The sequence below is a fragment of the Culex quinquefasciatus genome, chromosome 3 (genome assembly GCF_015732765.1).
Source record: "Culex quinquefasciatus strain JHB chromosome 3, VPISU_Cqui_1.0_pri_paternal, whole genome shotgun sequence".
Taxonomy (NCBI): domain Eukaryota; kingdom Metazoa; phylum Arthropoda; class Insecta; order Diptera; family Culicidae; genus Culex; species Culex quinquefasciatus.
The window spans coordinates 157,922,208-157,940,121 of NC_051863.1; the positions used below are offsets into that span (position 1 = coordinate 157,922,208).

General features: G+C 37.3%; 1 protein-coding gene across 1 annotated transcript in view; it reads right to left on the minus strand.

The window, feature by feature from the left end:
- Nucleotides 1-1,145: 1,145 nt before the first annotated feature.
- LOC6036233 (protein sister of odd and bowel) overlaps nucleotides 1,146-17,914 on the minus strand; it is a 74,123-nt gene continuing 57,354 nt past the window's right edge. Inside the window, exon 2 of the mRNA XM_038265367.1 lies at nucleotides 1,146-3,062. Within this exon, the coding sequence (XP_038121295.1) occupies nucleotides 1,279-3,062 (1,784 nt within the window). The 3' untranslated portion in view covers nucleotides 1,146-1,278. The remainder of the gene's footprint in view (nucleotides 3,063-17,914) is intronic.

Here is a 17,914-nt window from a genome sequence, read left to right on the forward strand (position 1 = left end):
TTCTGAAAAGTTGGCATTTTATGTCTTCTAAAACATATCAAAAATAAAAAAATTAAAAATAGTGTTTTTTGTAAATCAAGTTTTAGTGATAAAAGTTAAATAAAAAATCACCAAATTTTTTTACCGTGTATTATTTTTCCAGTGTAGTCCGTATTCATACCTACAACTTTGCCGAAGACACCAAATCGATCAAAAATTCCTTCAAAAGATACAGATTTTTGAATTTTCATACATCATTTTTGTATGGACAGCTGCCGAATTTGTATGGAAAATTATATGGACAAACTAATGATGCAAAATGGCTTCTTTGGGCATACCGAAGGCACCAAAAAAGTTTCAGCCGGATTAAAAAATACAAAAATTAAAATTGAAGAAAAAAGACCGATTTCGTAGAGAATTGCTCTAATGCGAACCAGGCGACGGTGTAGAGGTGTAACTTCAACCGCTGTGTTGTTTTTTGTTCGTTTCTAACACGTTCAACTTCTCGCGAACGGGCAATTCTGGCTCGGGAGAAAGCCCGTTCGCGAGCGGAGGAGAGCACGGGCAATCGGTGAGTTTCTCTCGGCAGCTCGAGGCTCGTGGCGAGAACTCGAGAGAGAGAGAGAGCTTTTCTCGCGAGAGCGCGAGAATACCAACACTGACTTTTTTTTTTGTAAAGATACATTAAAGACTCGCCCAAGTTCAAATTTGAGCATTTCAAAATACATAATTTGGAAAATTTTGCCGAAAAACTCCTCAATACCCATATCATAACTCCTCTTGCTCGATTAAACTACGGCATTTATAGACATTATTGAATAAATCAGAGTGTAAAAAAGAGTTTCCAGAATATTTTCTCATAATAAAATATCTTAATTTGTTTAAATTCAGCAGAAATAAACGCAATTTCGGAAAACATGTAAACAAATATCACCTTGATTTGAGATAGAACAAAAAAAAATCACACCATTCTTATAATAGCCTTTCAACTAAATTTAAAAAAGAGCGAAAGAGCCGTTCAAAAGAGTGGCTCATTTTAACGAGCGAGCAAAAATGAGCGGCTCCTAAAAAAGAACAACTTTGCCCACCTGTAATTTGGATGTAGAATATCTGTTTAGTAATAAAGCCTCATTACAAATTTATCATGCACTTTTTTATACTTGTCATTTTGAAACCACAATTTCTATTAAACAAAAATGCTCTACAGAGGGTTCAAAAGGACAAAGGGAAGGAGGTGGATAAAGATTCAAGAGTTCACAGGAAAACGTCACATAGAACAGGAAAGTCACGCCGGCGACTTTACGCCGTAATCACGTCAATGTCCTCATCCTCGTCAAAACCATCATCATCGTCCCGGTCCGGTGACGCGTCGCCACCCCCGTCATAATCACAGGTCGTGGTCACCACATCGATCGTCATGCTACTGTTCTCGTCGAGCTGCAGCTGGCGCTGCCGGGCCTCGTCCCGGTCGATGTCCTGGCTGCTGTGGAAGATCTTCCGCCCGTTGACCTGCATCACGTCGTCCTCCTTGTAGCAAGCGGACTCCAGGTGCTTGTTGAGGTACGACTTGAGCGCGAACGTCTTGTGGCACCGCTGGCACTCGAAGTTCTTGTCCGTCGAGTGGGTCTGCATGTGGGCCCGCAGGTTGGACCGGTCGGCGAAGGCCTTGCCGCAGTGGCCACAGCCGTACGGTTTCTCACCGGTGTGTGAGCGGAGGTGACCTTGCAGGAGCCATGGTCGCGAGAACAGCTTGCCGCACACGCCGCAGCTGTGGGATAGCTTGTGAGTTAGGAGGTGCATGGCCAGGGCCGGCATTGAGACGTACGCTTTGCCGCACGTTTGACACTTTTTGGCCGACTGGGAATCGAGGCTGCGATGGGTTTGCTTGTGGCGGGACAGGTTGCTGGAGGTCGCGTACTGCTTGCCACACTCGGGGCACTTGTACTTGCCCTTTGGGCTTGGAGCAGCTTGCTGCGGATCTTCCGTGGAAGTTGGAGACTTGGCGTCCGGCGAGGGTTGCTTGCGGTCGGAGGTTTTGGAGGTCGCCGATGGGTTCTTCTTGCGGTTCTTCGAGCGGCCATCGCTGGAGATGAGGTCATCGTAGGTGTACAGTTCGGCGGCGGCTTTGGTCGTTGTGGACGATACTGCCGCTTGTTCGCCGGACTTGGTCTTTTTGGCGGAAGTTCCGGATGATTTCCGGTTGTTGCGCTTGTTGGAAGACGTTACCACGGTAGACGGTGAGGAGCCGTTGCTGTCCGTGTCGGACGAGTGTTCCGAGGTTGGAGGTGTGAGCGGGGTCGCCGCAATGGTCTTGACAACCGTCGGAACCGGCTGCGTCGTCGTGGTGATTTCGTAGCATGGGATGATGACCGCGCCCGGTGGGCACTGGTAGTTACCGTCAACAATGTTGATGACCCCGGCGTTGAGCTCCTGCGGTTGAACAGCACTGCTGCCGTGTTGCTCGACCGCTTGCTGGATGTTACCCCCGCCGGGATGAAGAATCGTCACGACGCACGGTGCCGGAAGTGGTGGCAAACTTTGCGATAAGGACAATAAATCATGCGCCGCTTCCGTTTCTTCGATGCTCCGATCGCGGAATATCGGCGAGGTGGTGTCAAACGGGAACTGACGACCTGTTGTACTGCTGCCTTCGGCGGTGTTTTGCTGGCTGGAAGTGGTGGTGCTGGACGTGGCCGCCGCTGGCGAGGGTGATTTATCTGCTGCCTTCCTCTTATCTGATGAGGGCTGCGTGTAAATTAACATCTGTTGTTCTCTTTTATTCGGATAATTATTATGGCTACGGCCGGATTTTAGCACCGTTGTTGTTGATGTTGCTGCTGCTGCTGTGGCTGTAGCTGCTGTTGCTGAAGCTGCCGAAGGCGACTGGTTGACGACGGAATGGTTTGAGGAAGCACTTACCGTTAAATGTCTGGTGGCATTAGCTTTCACGTGGCTAATGTTGGTGGCGGTGGCCTTGTTGAGACTGGCCGCGGAGGTGGCGCTGGCGGCGGAGGAGGAGGAGGAGATGACGGTGTTTGGCCCACATTTTATGTTCCGGTAATCGCTTAGCTGGATTGAGAATCCTGCGGGAGAAAAGAAAAAGAAGAAGGTAATTAAAATTAGAGGCTGAGCCTGGGCAGAGTTTTTGTTGGTGCTTGGATCTAATTAGTAGCTGGATTTCGGCGCCCACCTTAGGCGTTGGGTTAGATTAAGGGAGGAGGCCTTGTAGATGACGACCGGTGGCGTGTGGCCGACCAGACGACCAGGAAGGGCGAAGATGATAACAAATTAGTGAGCTGAATTAATGGAGGGAAAAGATTTTTAATGGATGCTAATTTATGAGATAAATGCCACGAATGCCAACAAAAACGTGGAAGCTTGTAGCAGGCATGTTGGATTGATAAACAATTTCTATCAAAATACTTTTAATTTTAAATTGATTTTCTCAATCAAAACTTGGGACTTTAACTGTTATAGAGCAAATCCAGCTCAAATCAAGAATTTTTCTGGTACTTTTGTACCCGATCCTCTCCGATTTCAATGAAACTTTGTAGACATGTTATCCTGGGCCTATACACTCAACCCCCGGTGGTTGGTCACTTTTTCGTTTGACACTTTTTTAGTTTATACCCCGTTGGTTGGTCAAAGTCAAACTAAAAAGTGACGAACTGTCACTTTTCACACAGCTCTCACGCATACTATCAAAACAAACGTTTGGTAGTGTGTGTGAACTTCGTGTAAAAGGGGTGTCAAAGTAAAAAGTGACCCCGTTCGTTTGACAACAGTTTTTTTTTGTCAGTTGGTGTCAAACCATCGGGGTTTGAGTGTATAAGCCATTTTTGTGTATATGGAGCCAATAGTACTCGAAAATAACATTTGAGAAAGGCGTAAGATATTTAAATATGTTTGTATTTTGTAATTTAAAAATTACTGTATCTCGAAGCCGTTGCGTCGTATCAAAAAGTGGTCAAAGACAAACATGTAGGAAATTGGACGGGATTTCTGAAAAAAAAAAAAAAAAAAATACACTGATACAAAAATACACGCCACATCTATCTGATTTTTTGATTTTTAAGTCTAAAACTAAAATTTAAAGGTGATGTCACGATTTTTTTCGTTCAAAATTTTGGAGGAAATAGCCTAAAATGTTACCAAAAGACTGACGAAAAATGCAGGATGGTATGTCTCTTCTAAAAAAATACAAAAATCATTTACTAAAACTGTTTTTTTGAAAAGTGGTCTAAACGTCAAAATTTTTAAATACCGGTAGTGGAGATTGATTCTTCAGACAATTATACATAAATTCTCCATATTGACCGTTGTCCTATGTCCAATCCTTGGGAATATACAGCGGTTTTAAAAATAAAAATGTTGAAAAAACGGGTTTTTGGTGGTTTTTGACAATTTCTATATGACAGACTTGGTTTTCAGTCTCGTAAATATTTTTACCGGAATGCTCGTCCAATTTCCCATAAGTTTGCCTTTGACAGCATTTCAATTGGATGTACGGGCTTACAGATATAAGCTTAATGGCACTGCTAATAACTGAAAATAGAATATTTTTTTCAGTGTGGTGGAAACCAGGACAGTAAATATGCATACGTAAATATAAAAACGATATAAATCAAAAAGCTGTCAAAGGCAAACTTATGGGAAATTAGACGAGCTTTCCGGTAAAAATATTTATGAGACTGAAAAACCAAGCCTGTCATATAGAAAATACCAAAAACCACAAAAAAAACCGTTTTTTCATCATTTTTATTTTTAAAACCGCTGTATCTTCCCAAGGATTGGACATAGGACAATGGTCAATATGGAGACTTTTATGTAAAATTGTCTGGAGAATCGATCCCCACTACTGGTTTTTAAAAATTTTGAGGTTTAGACCACTTTTCAAAAAAACAGTTTTAGTAAATGATTTTTGTATTTTTTTAGAAGAGACATACCATCCAGCATTTTTTGTCAGTCTTTTTGTAACATCTTAGGCTATCTTCACAAAAATTTTGAACAAAAAAAAAATCGTGGGTTCACTTTCAAATTTGACTTTTAAACTTAAAAATAAAAAAAAATCATAAAAGTGGAGTGTTTTTTTCTTTCAGTGTATTTTTTTCGGAAAGCCCGTCAAATTTTCGAGTGTAACTGGCTCCATATACACAAAAATGGCTTATATATGCCTAGGATAACATGTCTACTAAGTTTCATTGAAATCGGAGAGGGTCGAGTACAAAAGTACCAGAAAATTCCTGATTTGAGCTGGAATTGCCCTATAACTGGATTCATTTTCATTAGTTTAATTTTCAGGTCATTTATTTCTTTCAAATAACTTTGTATGCAAAAACCTTCCTCCAAATATTTGTTCGTAATGCTCAGGCAGCCGCCTAATCACCCGACAAATAAAAACGAATCATCATCCCCTTTCTGGTAATCCGTCTGGCAGATTTGCACCCCTTTATCGGCGTTCACAAAACCGGTTCCATTCCTTCGATCCGGCATCGACACAACATCAGAGATTAGCACCAGAATGGTCCTTCTGCTGCCAATGTCCAGCTGCTGCTCCTTGATACCCTGTCCAGAGAGGTCCATTATCTGGATGCGAAAGTAATCTGGCCACCCTGAAGCCCCAGGACTGCAAATTGTCGTCGGAGAGCCCTTTTATAATGTTCTTTTAATTGCAATTAATGTTCGATAATAATACACTTAAAATTGTACTGTCTCTTTCGGGTACGTCCAAATGGCCGACCCCACCACACAGGCAAAGAGACCCTTTTTCAGAAGAACCCAGTCGTGAAGCTGGCCAATAAATATCGAAAACACAGCAGAGAGCGAAGCATCAGAGAACGCAAAATTTAATGCAAATTTCCGGTGCCAATGTGCCCCTGAACCCGGCTGTGTCCACCTGGATCACACAAGGATCTCTGGATGGTGTTGTGGTCACTTGAGCTTGTGGTGATGGTGGCCCAGCCCGGGATGTGTGTAAAACAGGTCCACAGGACTTGGACAATGGCCACAAGAACGAAAAACGGCAACGCACACCCTCACACACACCCACCATCAACGAGCTTAATCGAATTTGAATGAAAATTGCTGCTCCCATTATGCTGATGTGGCAGAATGTGTGTCTCACCATGAGGTGGAACTCAGACAGGGTGGGAAATTCTGGTGTAGCTCTGTGGCCACTTGGAGGCAAGTGTAACCCAAGTATGGAGGGTGGAGGGGACAGTTGCAGCAGTGGAAGAGTGGAGATTCGCTCATTTAGAAATTGTTCGCAGAAGATACAAGTGAATTGGTGGGACAGGGTGGTGATATTTTAAAAATATTAGGAAAATTTCAATAGGATTATTTTAATCCCAAGTTCAATCCAATGGAAAAAATAATTTAAAAAATAGAATGTTTTTAATTTCAATTAAAGGGACATGATTTTTCATTCGATGATATAAATTTCGCTTTTCTTGCGATTAGTGCGCTGACCATGGGGACGCGCTGTCTTGTTTTTGCATGCACATTTTCATTTCTTTTGTGTCGCTGTTTGTGTGCTTGGGTGCGTGGTTATTATATATAGGTGAAGGGATTTTATTAAATGATCATTATATTGCATTATTATATTTAAGTGATTATATAACCACACTATATTTTACACTTAACACATTATACAAATCACATATGAAACTGTAAACAGGAGCGTTTGGTACGGTATGTCCACGCATCCTTCCTCCCCTGTAGATTCTGTGAAATGTGCTCCGTTCACAGAATCTGTCTCTGCGGTTAATGCAACGCAGTAGGCCTGGCCGCTTTAATTTATGCAATACATCTTCGGGGTCACTCAAGTGTACTGCAATAATTAATATTGACAAGAAAGAACTTGGGGCGTAATCTAACCCCAAGTTCTTCCAGGATGCTTTCTTCGGACTGGCTGCGCTTGTGTTCGATTAGATTAGATTAGATTAGATGACATAAATTTCGCTTTTCTTGCAATATTTTGACAAAATTTCTTCTACAAGTTGTTTAAAATAGTACCCTACATATGGTTTTTCTATTCCTATTTATTATCTATCCTATTTATTCTATCTATTCCTATCCTATCCAGCTGTTTAATCTGACGATTTTCTTTCATCGCATTGTAAATGTATGTAAAATGTTTTTTTTCATATCTAAATGAATTATATAAAGTTTTCGAAATCTTATGATACTTAAATAATAATTAACAAAAGACTATTTTCAGAGTGAAAATCGGAACCTAATTTAGTTATATGTACCGTAAACTGGGATGACATTGAAAGGATTTCAACTTATTTTCAAATATGTTTCAATTGGTTACTATCAAGATGTGCTTCACCTAGACAATGTCCAAGTATTGTTTTCAGAAAGTTTTTTTTAATTTAGTTGCATGAAAATTGTTATTTGAAATTCCGGTGTGGCTTTTTTCTATTCCTTCTTATTTTTTGTGGATTTTTACTTAAAAAAATTGTTTTCAAGGCTATTGTAAATTTTATTTCAAGTTCAAGATTAACGACTTTTTAACCTAGTTACAAATTTTAAATTTTGGGGCAATAGATTGGTAAAAGACGTTAAGGAAAAAAATATTTTCTTAAATTGATTTATATTTAGCATTTTTCTGATTGTACAGCATTTTGCATGCGGTCCTCTAAGGTCTGGGTTTGAGATTTCGTACAGTTAAGTTCTTTAAAAAATTAAGAACAAGTTTTCTTTTATGAAACAAATAATAAAGACTATTAAATTTGAAACCTACAATAATTACACAAATTTGGGAAATTTTAAAAAAGCATTTTCATACATATTTTCCAAAAGAATTAATAAAAGGTTAAAAATTAGAAAACATTTGCAGTAGCTCTAATTATCAGGTTGGGTGCTGTGGACCACTTCGGATTCTCCTGAAAATTTCAAATTTAAATTCAAACCAAATCACTACATTTCGGCCAAATTTAGGCATCATAGTTTTGATATATATTTTTTTTGTTTTCTTAGCATAAAATTTTGAAAAATAAAGAAATAAGAAAGAATGAGATATGGTTTTAAACCAACATTTTCAAGCAAAAAAAAAAAAGAATGATAAAAATATATTTTATGTATTTTTTTTTGTTCTGGTATTTTAATCATTGATTAAGTTGGTATAAGGAAAAGTTAAAAATCTGTTTAAATAATTATTATTTATTTAGTTGCCAGTTCAATTAGCTTATTAATGTGGAATTATGCAATATTGGTAACATTTCAAAAGGGCCAAACGTACAGTATTTTACCCATTTGAAATTTTAGGCATGATTCCAAAATTCAAATCATATTTTTTTCGAAGGGATTATAAAAAAGGGTGGGGAGACAAAAACTTAAAAAAAATTGTACCAGTCTTAAAAACTGTGGTCAAAAATTTGTTTTGCATATTTTAAAAAAAATCCTAACTTGACGGCAAAATGTTTTCCGTAGTTCTCTATGGCTCAAAAGTTGTGGGTTTTTTTTCCTCTAGAACATATAAAAAAATCAAAAATAAAAAAAAACGTGGATTTTGGGAAATAGATTTATTGATGTCAAAGACAAACTTATGGGAAATTGGACGAGCTTACCGGTAAAAATATTTTTGAGACTGAAAAATCAGGTCTGTCATATAAAAATTGTCAACACCCACCAAAAAAGCAATTTTTCAATATTTTTGTTAAACCCGCTGTATCTTCACAAGGATTGAACATAGGACAATGGTCAATATGGAGACTTTTTTTGAAAAATTATCCCGAGAAACGATTCCTACTATCGCTTCTTAAAAATTGTGATGTTTAGACCTCTTAAAAACAACAATTTTAATAAATGATTTTTGTATTTTTTAGGGTATGTCTCTCCTAAAAAATATAAAATCATCCTGCATTTTTCGTGAGCCTTTTGGCAACATCTTAGGCTATTTACAATTTTTTTTAACAATAAAAATCGTCACATCACCTTAAAATTTCACTTTTAAACTTAAAAAATGAAAAATATCATATAAGTGACATGCATTTTTCTTTCAGTGTATTTTTTTTTCAGAAAGCCCATCCACTTTTTGATACGATGCAACGACTTCGCGATACAGTAATTTTTAAGTTATAAAATACAAAAATATTTAAATAACTAACGACCATGTCAAATGTAATTTTTGAGTACAATTTTCTCCAAATACATAAAAATGGCTTATATAGACCTAGGAAAAGATGTTTAAAAAGTTTTATGAAATCGGAGAGACCGGGTACAAAAGTACCAGAAAAATTACTGATTTGAGCTGGAATTGCTCGGGTTTTAGACCACTTCGAATTTTCAAAATCAAATTGTAATAAAATCACGTAATCTGAGCAAAATTTTAGCATCATAGGTCAAGGGAAAGCACGTTTTTATTTGCTTAACATAAAATTATGAGATATGATTTTTGAACCAACATTTTCATGTTTAATTTTATCATCGAAACATTACAAAATTAAATATTTGATGGTAAAATGTTTTTCATTAAAATTTATTTGTTTGTTCCTGTATTCAAATCATTCATTAAATATGTATTTAAAAAAGTTAAAAATTGATATAAAAAACTTATAGTTTATGTTGTCAGGTCAATTTCCTTTTTTAATGTGGAAATATTCAACGTTGATGAACATTTCGAGAAATTTTTTCAAAAGCAGTCACATTTGTTTTCTTTTTTCAAGTTATGATTTTTTAGCTGTAATATTCATCAATAGAATTTGTGTCATCTAGGTCTATTTAGAAAAAAAGTATATCAAACATTTTTTTTTCAAAAATGTAATTATTAAATTTCTATCATGTTAATTTTAAAACTACTGAAAAATCTTGCTTGAGAATGATCATAATTTGAGAATGTCCGTTTCAAATTTCATTTAAGTAATTCAAATTTGTTCAATCGAAAAGAGAAGCTAAATATTTCATGCTAAAAAGAAAGTTCAATACAAACCTAACTGTAATAAAATTGAAGTATAAAGCCGTTGCAAATATTATCCAAAGTTTTTGTCCAGACAGGTGTAAAAAGCATTTTAAAACTCTTTTTTGTTTCAAAGAGATTGGAATTCTCTAAACCAAGTGTACTAATTCAAAGTTTGAATTGTTTTCAATTACTTGAAGAAGGGTGAAGAAGTAATGGTAAAATCAAATAAATAATTGAAGTAAAATTTAAATCCGTGCCAGGTTTCTAAAATTCGAAAGTTGATTCAGTCGATGTTTAGATAAGAAAACGCCAAATTCACATGATTATGATTTTAAATAATATCTTCTCTTGAAAAATCAGAATTGAGTAGACACCACACCAGTACACCCCACTAAATGTCAACTGCAGCAGAGTAGGTATCATATCGGCAAAGGTATTGGAAAGTGAGTAAATTGTGTGACCACAAATTCGGTGCCGGAACCGTTTGCCGGGCCTCGCTCTCTCCCGGAAGTGGGGCGGAAAACCCCCAAGTACAATACTGCAATGTTGTCTCCGGTCGCTCCGGCGTACCATTTAAATAGGTAATGTGTGCAATTAAACTCTGAAGATTAAATATGAAATATTCATAAGTTAAGGATACAAACTGGTCTGGTTGGTTTGGGTATCTTTAATTCAGCACCACACACACACAAACGGCCTAACCAAGGCGGACCCGGTGGGCTCGGTGGCCATACCGGGACTAAGCAGGTCGCCGTCGTCGTCGGTCGTCATGACCGAATGTGGAGGACACCTCTCTGGTCTGGTTGCTCTTCTGCGTAATAAATTAATTTTATCGCTGCGTTTGTGGCTAGCGACTCATAAAGCTAGATAATTGGAAAACGTTGGTGGTTCGGAATCCTTGAGAAGGGAGTGGAAAGTGTCCTGGCTATAGAGAACGAGAGTTGGCTGCAATTATGTTTTACAAATTCACGAAAGCTGGTTTGCAATTGGCTGCTAATTGGTTTAACGGTGGTATCAATTCAGTGAGTATCTGCGATAGGATTTAAAACCAATCTGGATCTTCTATTGGATTATCTTCACAATTATATGAATGTTTACGATTTTTTTAAATAAGCTTCCGAGCAAAAATAATAATAATAAGGTTAAATTGAAAACGAACAAAAATTTTAATTTTAAAAATATTATTACATGACAATAATTACAATAATTAGCCGGGACCGTGGTGTAGGGGTAAGCGTGGTTGCCTCTCACCCAGTCGGCCTGGGTTTGATCCCAGAAGGTCCCGGTGGCAAATTTTGAGACGAGATTTGTCTGATCACGCCTTCCGTCGGACAGGGAAGTAAATGTTGGCCCCGGACTAACCTAAAAAGAAAGGTTAGGTCGTTAGCTCAGTCCAGGTGTAGGAGTCGTCTCCCTGGGTCCTGCCTCGGTGGAGTCGCTGGTAGGCAGTTGGACTAACAATCCAAAGGTCGTCAGTTCGAATCCCGGGGTGGATGGAAGCTAAGGTATAAAAAGAGGTTTGCAATTGCCTCAACAATCAAGCCTTCGGATACCTAGTTTCGAGTAGGAATCTCGCAATCGAGAACGCCAAGGCAATGCTGTAGAGCGAATAATTTGATTTTTTTGTTAAATTGAAAATGAACAAAAAATATATTTTTTAAAAATATTATTGCATGACAATAATTCAAAAAAAAAAAAAAAAATCAAACCATCCACATTAACGACCCCCGGGTCTTTTGTGGTCTCTATTGCAAGTTTCTGCTCGAACCTAGGAGTCCGAAGGCTTGAATGGGGAGAGCACCCAAACCTCTTTCTACTCCAAGGAACCTTCCACCACAGTGTTTGAACTGACGACCTTTGGATTGCGAGTCCAACCACCGCCAGAGATTCCACCGGAGTAGGCTTGGTTTGGTGTGTTGTTTGTACTTATGGCATGGAGACAACTCCTACACCTGGAATGACTTAACAGCCTAACAACCAAGCCCGGGACCGACATTTTACTTCCTCATCCGATGGAAGGTTGCAGCAGATGGGAATCGAATTTATGTTTTTTATTTAACATAACTGATCAATTTGGCTATGTTTGAATTGTAATCAAATGAGAAATGCAAAACAGCTAGCTAAATCCCACCTTTATTCAGGCATTCAAGCCAAAGCAGCCCTCTTTGGGGAGAAATTAAACAATTATCATTAAATTTTACACCGCATTTTTCCGGGTGAAAGTTCCCACCATTGCGCTCCAATTTGGGGCGTGAATGGGATCGAGTGAGGAGGGAGTTGTTTCACCGACTCCTGGGCCGTGTTTAAGTTTTACGCATTTAAATGCAGCAAAAACGTTATTATAGGTTAGGAAATTTGCGTTGAATTTATGGGGTGACCTCTTCCTCTGCTTTTGAAATTGGGAATTGTTAAGTTTTGTTATCGTTTAAGTGGAAAATTTTGGGAAAATTTGTTATTTTTTTTAATTTAGACTAAAAAAACCAAACTCCAAATGACTACTCCTACTCGAACTCCACTTGCTACCAACGAAAATATCTAAAGTGGCTCAACAATCGCGGGAGGTCCTCAAGTTAAAACCCGGCAAAGCCAGTAATTACTGTGGCCCATCACCAGGAGGCAAACCCCTCCCAATGCTCAGGAGAGTAGATCAATTAAGACTTTATGGGCTGCCCGTAAAAATTTATTTTACTTCAATTTTGATAGCGAATTAATTGCTTTCTGTCCTCCGGGGGAGACCTCTCTCTCTCTCGCTGGACCTGACCAGGTCTCTTTTATGCACTTTTGTTGGCGGGAAAATAATTGGAAATCTTTTTTAACGCGCTTCGCGCGAACTTGAGTGGCTTTTCCGGGAAGGGAATTTTATCCTTGAGGGCATGAGGTGGGATGGAGTTTCAAGTGGGTATGAAACGGTTGGCTCGAGGCTTTGAATGGTGATTGTTATGGTGGTTTTTGAGAAACCTTACAGTAAGCTGAAATAACTAATCGAAATGAAATCTTTTAAATGACTAGCTAGAGTTGAAAAATATCATAATTTCAATAAATGAAAATTTGAATACAATTTCAACTGAAATTTTCAAAATTTCAGGTGGAAATATTCAACTGCAATATGTTGAACGTTTTGGCCACTTTCTAGGCCTTGCTTAGTTGCTGACGGACGGTTTGGGCAACTGGTTGCCAGAACTCTCTCTGGGTTGCCTACAAATGGTTGCTAGTGAAAAATGGCAGGGCACGATCCAATGGTGATAATTTCCAGCGGAACTCTACAGTGCACAGTGGTCCAGATCGCAAAATTAAGTGGAAAATGGATTTTTCGAAAAATGGTTAAGTTTTGGAGCTTTGGTGTCTTCAGAAGAGTTGTTGCATATGGAAAGGGGCAACTTTTGGTTTGGTTGAAAATTAGGGTGGTTCACGATTAGGGTGATTTTGGAAATCTAACTTTACAGGAATATTTTTGGGATTTTTTTTTGTCTTCTAGAAAGTTGTTGGGCTTGCCATTTCAAGCAACTTTGTCGAAGACATCAAAATTTTATCTCGTAATCTACGCCTTCTATGACCAAATTTATAGAAAGCATCTGAGCAAACCTTCAAAAATCAGTTTTTTGAACGTGGCAATTCAGGGTTAAGTTTTAGAGAAAAGTGATGTTCTGAGCACTTTTAGAGCTCTAAAAAACGAACATTTTTATTTGTTGACATGCCAATTTGGACTTAAGGGTCAAAAGTTACAGCCATTTTAAGGTAAAAAAGATGCAAATTTAAAACTTAAATATCTCAAAATGGCGCAAGCCAAATTTTAAGCACTAGGTTGCATTTGAAAGAGGAGATCTAGCACTACAAACGCTGAAAAAATCTCAGAGGTGTTTTTCTTTAAACTCGAGATATCTTCATTTGAAAAAGTCTAATTTTCAAGGGAAAATCATATGGGACCACCCTAACGAAATTCGAAAAATGTCCAAATATATGTTTTTCCATGTAATTTTGCCCGCTGAATCCGAATCTGCCCTCAGAATTGAGCCAAAGTATCGAAAAACCGAGTTTTGGTCATTAATTTGGTCATAAATGATAATTTTACATGGAAACCCAAAAAATGACCAAAACTCGGTTTTTCGATACTTTGGCTCAATTCTGAGGGCAGATTCGGATTCAGCGGGCAAAATTACATGGAAAAACATATATTTGGACATTTTTCGAATTTCGTTAGGGTGGTCCCATATGATTTTCCCTTGAAAATTAGACTTTTTCAAATGAAGATATCTCGAGTTTAAAGAAAAACACCTCTGAGATTTTTTCAGCGTTTGTAGTGCTAGATCTCCTCTTTCAAATGCAACCTAGTGCTTAAAATTTGGCTTGCGCCATTTTGAGATATTTAAGTTTTAAATTTGCATCTTTTTTACCTTAAAATGGCTGTAACTTTTGACCCTTAAGTCCAAATTGGCATGTCAACAAATAAAAATGTTCGTTTTTTAGAGCTCTAAAAGTGCTCAGAACATCACTTTTCTCTAAAACTTAACCCTGAATTGCCACGTTCAAAAAACTGATTTTTGAAGGTTTGCTCAGATGCTTTCTATAAATTTGGTCATAGAAGGCGTAGATTACGAGATAAAATTTTGGTGTCTTCGACAAAGTTGCTTGAAATGGCAAGCCCAACAACTTTCTAGAAGACAAAAAAAATCCCAAAAATATTCCTGTAAAGTTAGATTTCCAAAATCACCCTAATCGTGAACCACCCTAATTTTCAACCAAACCAAAAGTTGCCCCTTTCCATATGCAACAACTCTTCTGAAGACACCAAAGCTCCAAAACTTAACCATTTTTCGAAAAATCCATTTTCCACTTAATTTTGCGATCTGGACCACTGTGCAGTGGGTCAACACAGTCAAAAAAATAAATCAATTCGATTTTTTTTTTATTTTCGTTCTTCTTCATAAGTCTTTTTATTGTGGCTAGATTAATCAGCATAATGTTACTGTAAATTTACAATGTTAAAAGTGAGTGAAATCTGCCGAAATGGAATCGACGATTTCTTGCTGGAAACCATAGGGACGTGGCGTTACATCGTGCTGCCATCTGGTTTTTTTAAGCGCAAGAGTGGAAAAGTGCTGAGTCATCGTCTAAAAATAGACGGCGTCCTATCTCGCCAAGCAAAATGAAGTCGATAAAGTAGTCGGTTTCGATGAGAAAAAGTGGAAAACATGGTCTAAAAATAGCGACGCCATCCCCCTATTCAATCGCAACGGAACATGGATGCAGAGGTTCGAGTGTCATGAATCACACACCTTGCGATGGCAGCCAACGTGAAACGTGGTGGCCTGTTGCAATCGGACTAAGGCGAAAAGTGTGGGGCCAGGACAGCCAGTCTGGTTCTGGCGTTGATTTAAACAGTGTTTTGTACCATCAGCGGATTTGGGTTTTTTTTTTGCAAACGACAGTTTCGTCGGGAAATGGTTGGTTACGTCGGGTTGAATTTTTGGAAATAATTTCAATTTGCTACCTGGTTTTTCGTAGAACATTTCACAATGGTTTTTTTTTAAATTGATTTAATTTGATTGAAAATCGGATCAGTAGTTTCTGAGATATTCTTAGTTCAAAATTACAGGCTAATTTGGTGACACTTGGAAAAAATTATTTTCACCAATTAGAATATATGCCCGATAATTTTCAATATCTCAGAGAGAACAGATAGGAAATTTTATCAGCTTTCCAAAAACATTTTTCCAGGGGTACTTTTCTTACAGGAAGTATTTTTAAACAGCAAAAAAAAAAAAAACGGAAAGAAATCGATTGCAAATTCAACATTGCTTTTAAAAAGGATTTTTTAAATATTTTTTTTTGTCCAGGTTTTCGATATTTCCCAGAAAGCAAAAATTCATAAATATCTCCTAAATCAGATTTTGTACTGTTATGCGCTATGGCTCAGAAATGTTTTTTTAAAGTAAATTTGGGAAATTTGACTTTCAGTGATCAAAAAGCTTAATAAAAAAATAAGATTTATTTTTGTGTACCTACTTTTGCCAAGAGTCCCAATCATAACCTACAACTTTGCTGAAGATACCAAATTTATCACAAAATAATTAATATACTAATTATTATAATTATTTTCAAATACTTACAAACCATTTTGTATGGACAGCTGAGCAATTCTCTGAGATTTCGGTCATTCGATTTTTTTTTGTATTTTTTAATCCGGCTGTAACTTTTTTGGTGTCTCAAAGATGCTCAAAGAAGGCATTTTGCATCATTAGTTTGTCCATATAATTTTCCATACAAATTTGGCAAATGCCCATACAAAAATGATATTTGAAATTCAAAAATCTGTTTCTTTTAAAGGAATTTTTTGATCGATTTAGTGTTTTTGGCAAAGTTGTAGGTACTTGTACTTATCAATACTACACTGAAAAAAATGATACACTGTAAAAAAATGGTGATTTCTAATTTCACTTTTTGTAACTAAAACTTGATTTTTTTTTTATTTTCTAATATGTTTAAGGGGGCAAAATCACCAAAAAAAAAATTCGTTCTATCATTTTTTTTGCAGTGTAATCCTACTACAACTACAACTTTGCCGAAGACACCAAATCGTCAAAAAAATCCTTCAAAAGATACAGATTTTTGAATTTTCATATATTATTTTTGTATGAACAGCTGTCAAATTTGTATGGAAAATTATACGGACAAACTAATGATGCCAAATTGCTTCTTTGGGCATACCGAAAACACCAAAAAAGTTTCAGCCGGATTAAAAAATACAAAAAAAATCGAATGACCAAAATCTCAGAGAATTGCTCCAATTTGGTATTACTTTTAAAAATGGTTTTTAATATTTGTTTTGTCCAGGTTGTCGATATTTCCCAGAAAGCAAAAAATCATAGCTCCTAATTCAGGTTTTACTCAGGTTTTTTAAGATTGAGAGATAAAATCTAGGTTTTTTTTGGAAGAAAAGGTCATATAAGCAGTTGTGTTTCTTATGTTTATGGGAGGTTTCCATAAAATAAGACAAAAAAAATCTCTGGAAATGTTCATGTCTTCGACAAAGTCGGTTGGATTGGCTAGTCCAACAACTCTCTATAAGACAAAAAATCCAAAATATTCCTAAAAAGTTAAATTTTGAAATTCCCCCTAATCGTGAACCACCCTAATTATAAACCAACCCAGAAGATGCCCCTTTTTATTTGCAACAACTCTACTGAAGCACCAAAGTTCCAAAACTTCATCACTTTTCGGAAAATCAATTTTTCACTTCATTTTGCAAACTGGACCACAAAAACGTATAGCAAAAGTCTGGAGGTGTTTTGAAAAGGTCCTATAAACCAAATTTTCATTTTTTGCTTTTTGGGTGTTTTTGAAAACCCCTGACTCAAGGCGGTTCTAAAAACACCCAAAAAGAAAAAAATGAAAATTTGGTTCATAGGACCTTTTTTTAAAAAAAAAACTCCAGAAGTTCACATACAGTCACATACAATCACCGCCATTTTTGCCGCCATTTTGGATACACAAATTCTAAATCACGTGGTTTAGGGGTACATACTAAGGCACGACAATCAAAAATATGACAACAACAAAAAATCATGATTCGATTATCCGAAGTGATTTTTTCCGAGGACTTCGGAAAAGTGATTTCAAACATTTTAGCTATCTTCTACTCTGGAGACTAATCCAGTGTATTCGCAAACAAAATTTCAAGCACTCAAGCACTTGAAGGCACGACCCACCGGACCACACCAAAATTGCACAATACGTCAGGATCAAACAATTACACTGCTAAAACATATAAACGCTGTGGAAAAAAGGTACAATTCTCACAAAAACGCTTTTGTACCGAAACATCACACAACAATAGAGTAGAGCAGAGAATATAAGTTTATCGTTTGTTGCAGTGATCACGCAAACCTGTCCATTTTTCACGTTTTACTGTCTTCTGAAGTGTTTCGGTTAGGGTGTTACATTTCTCTTATTTAAACATGCTGTTCCCAATCAAATTAGGTTCGAACGTTTCAAACCTAAAAGTCCATCTTTGAAAAGTTCACAAGAAAATTA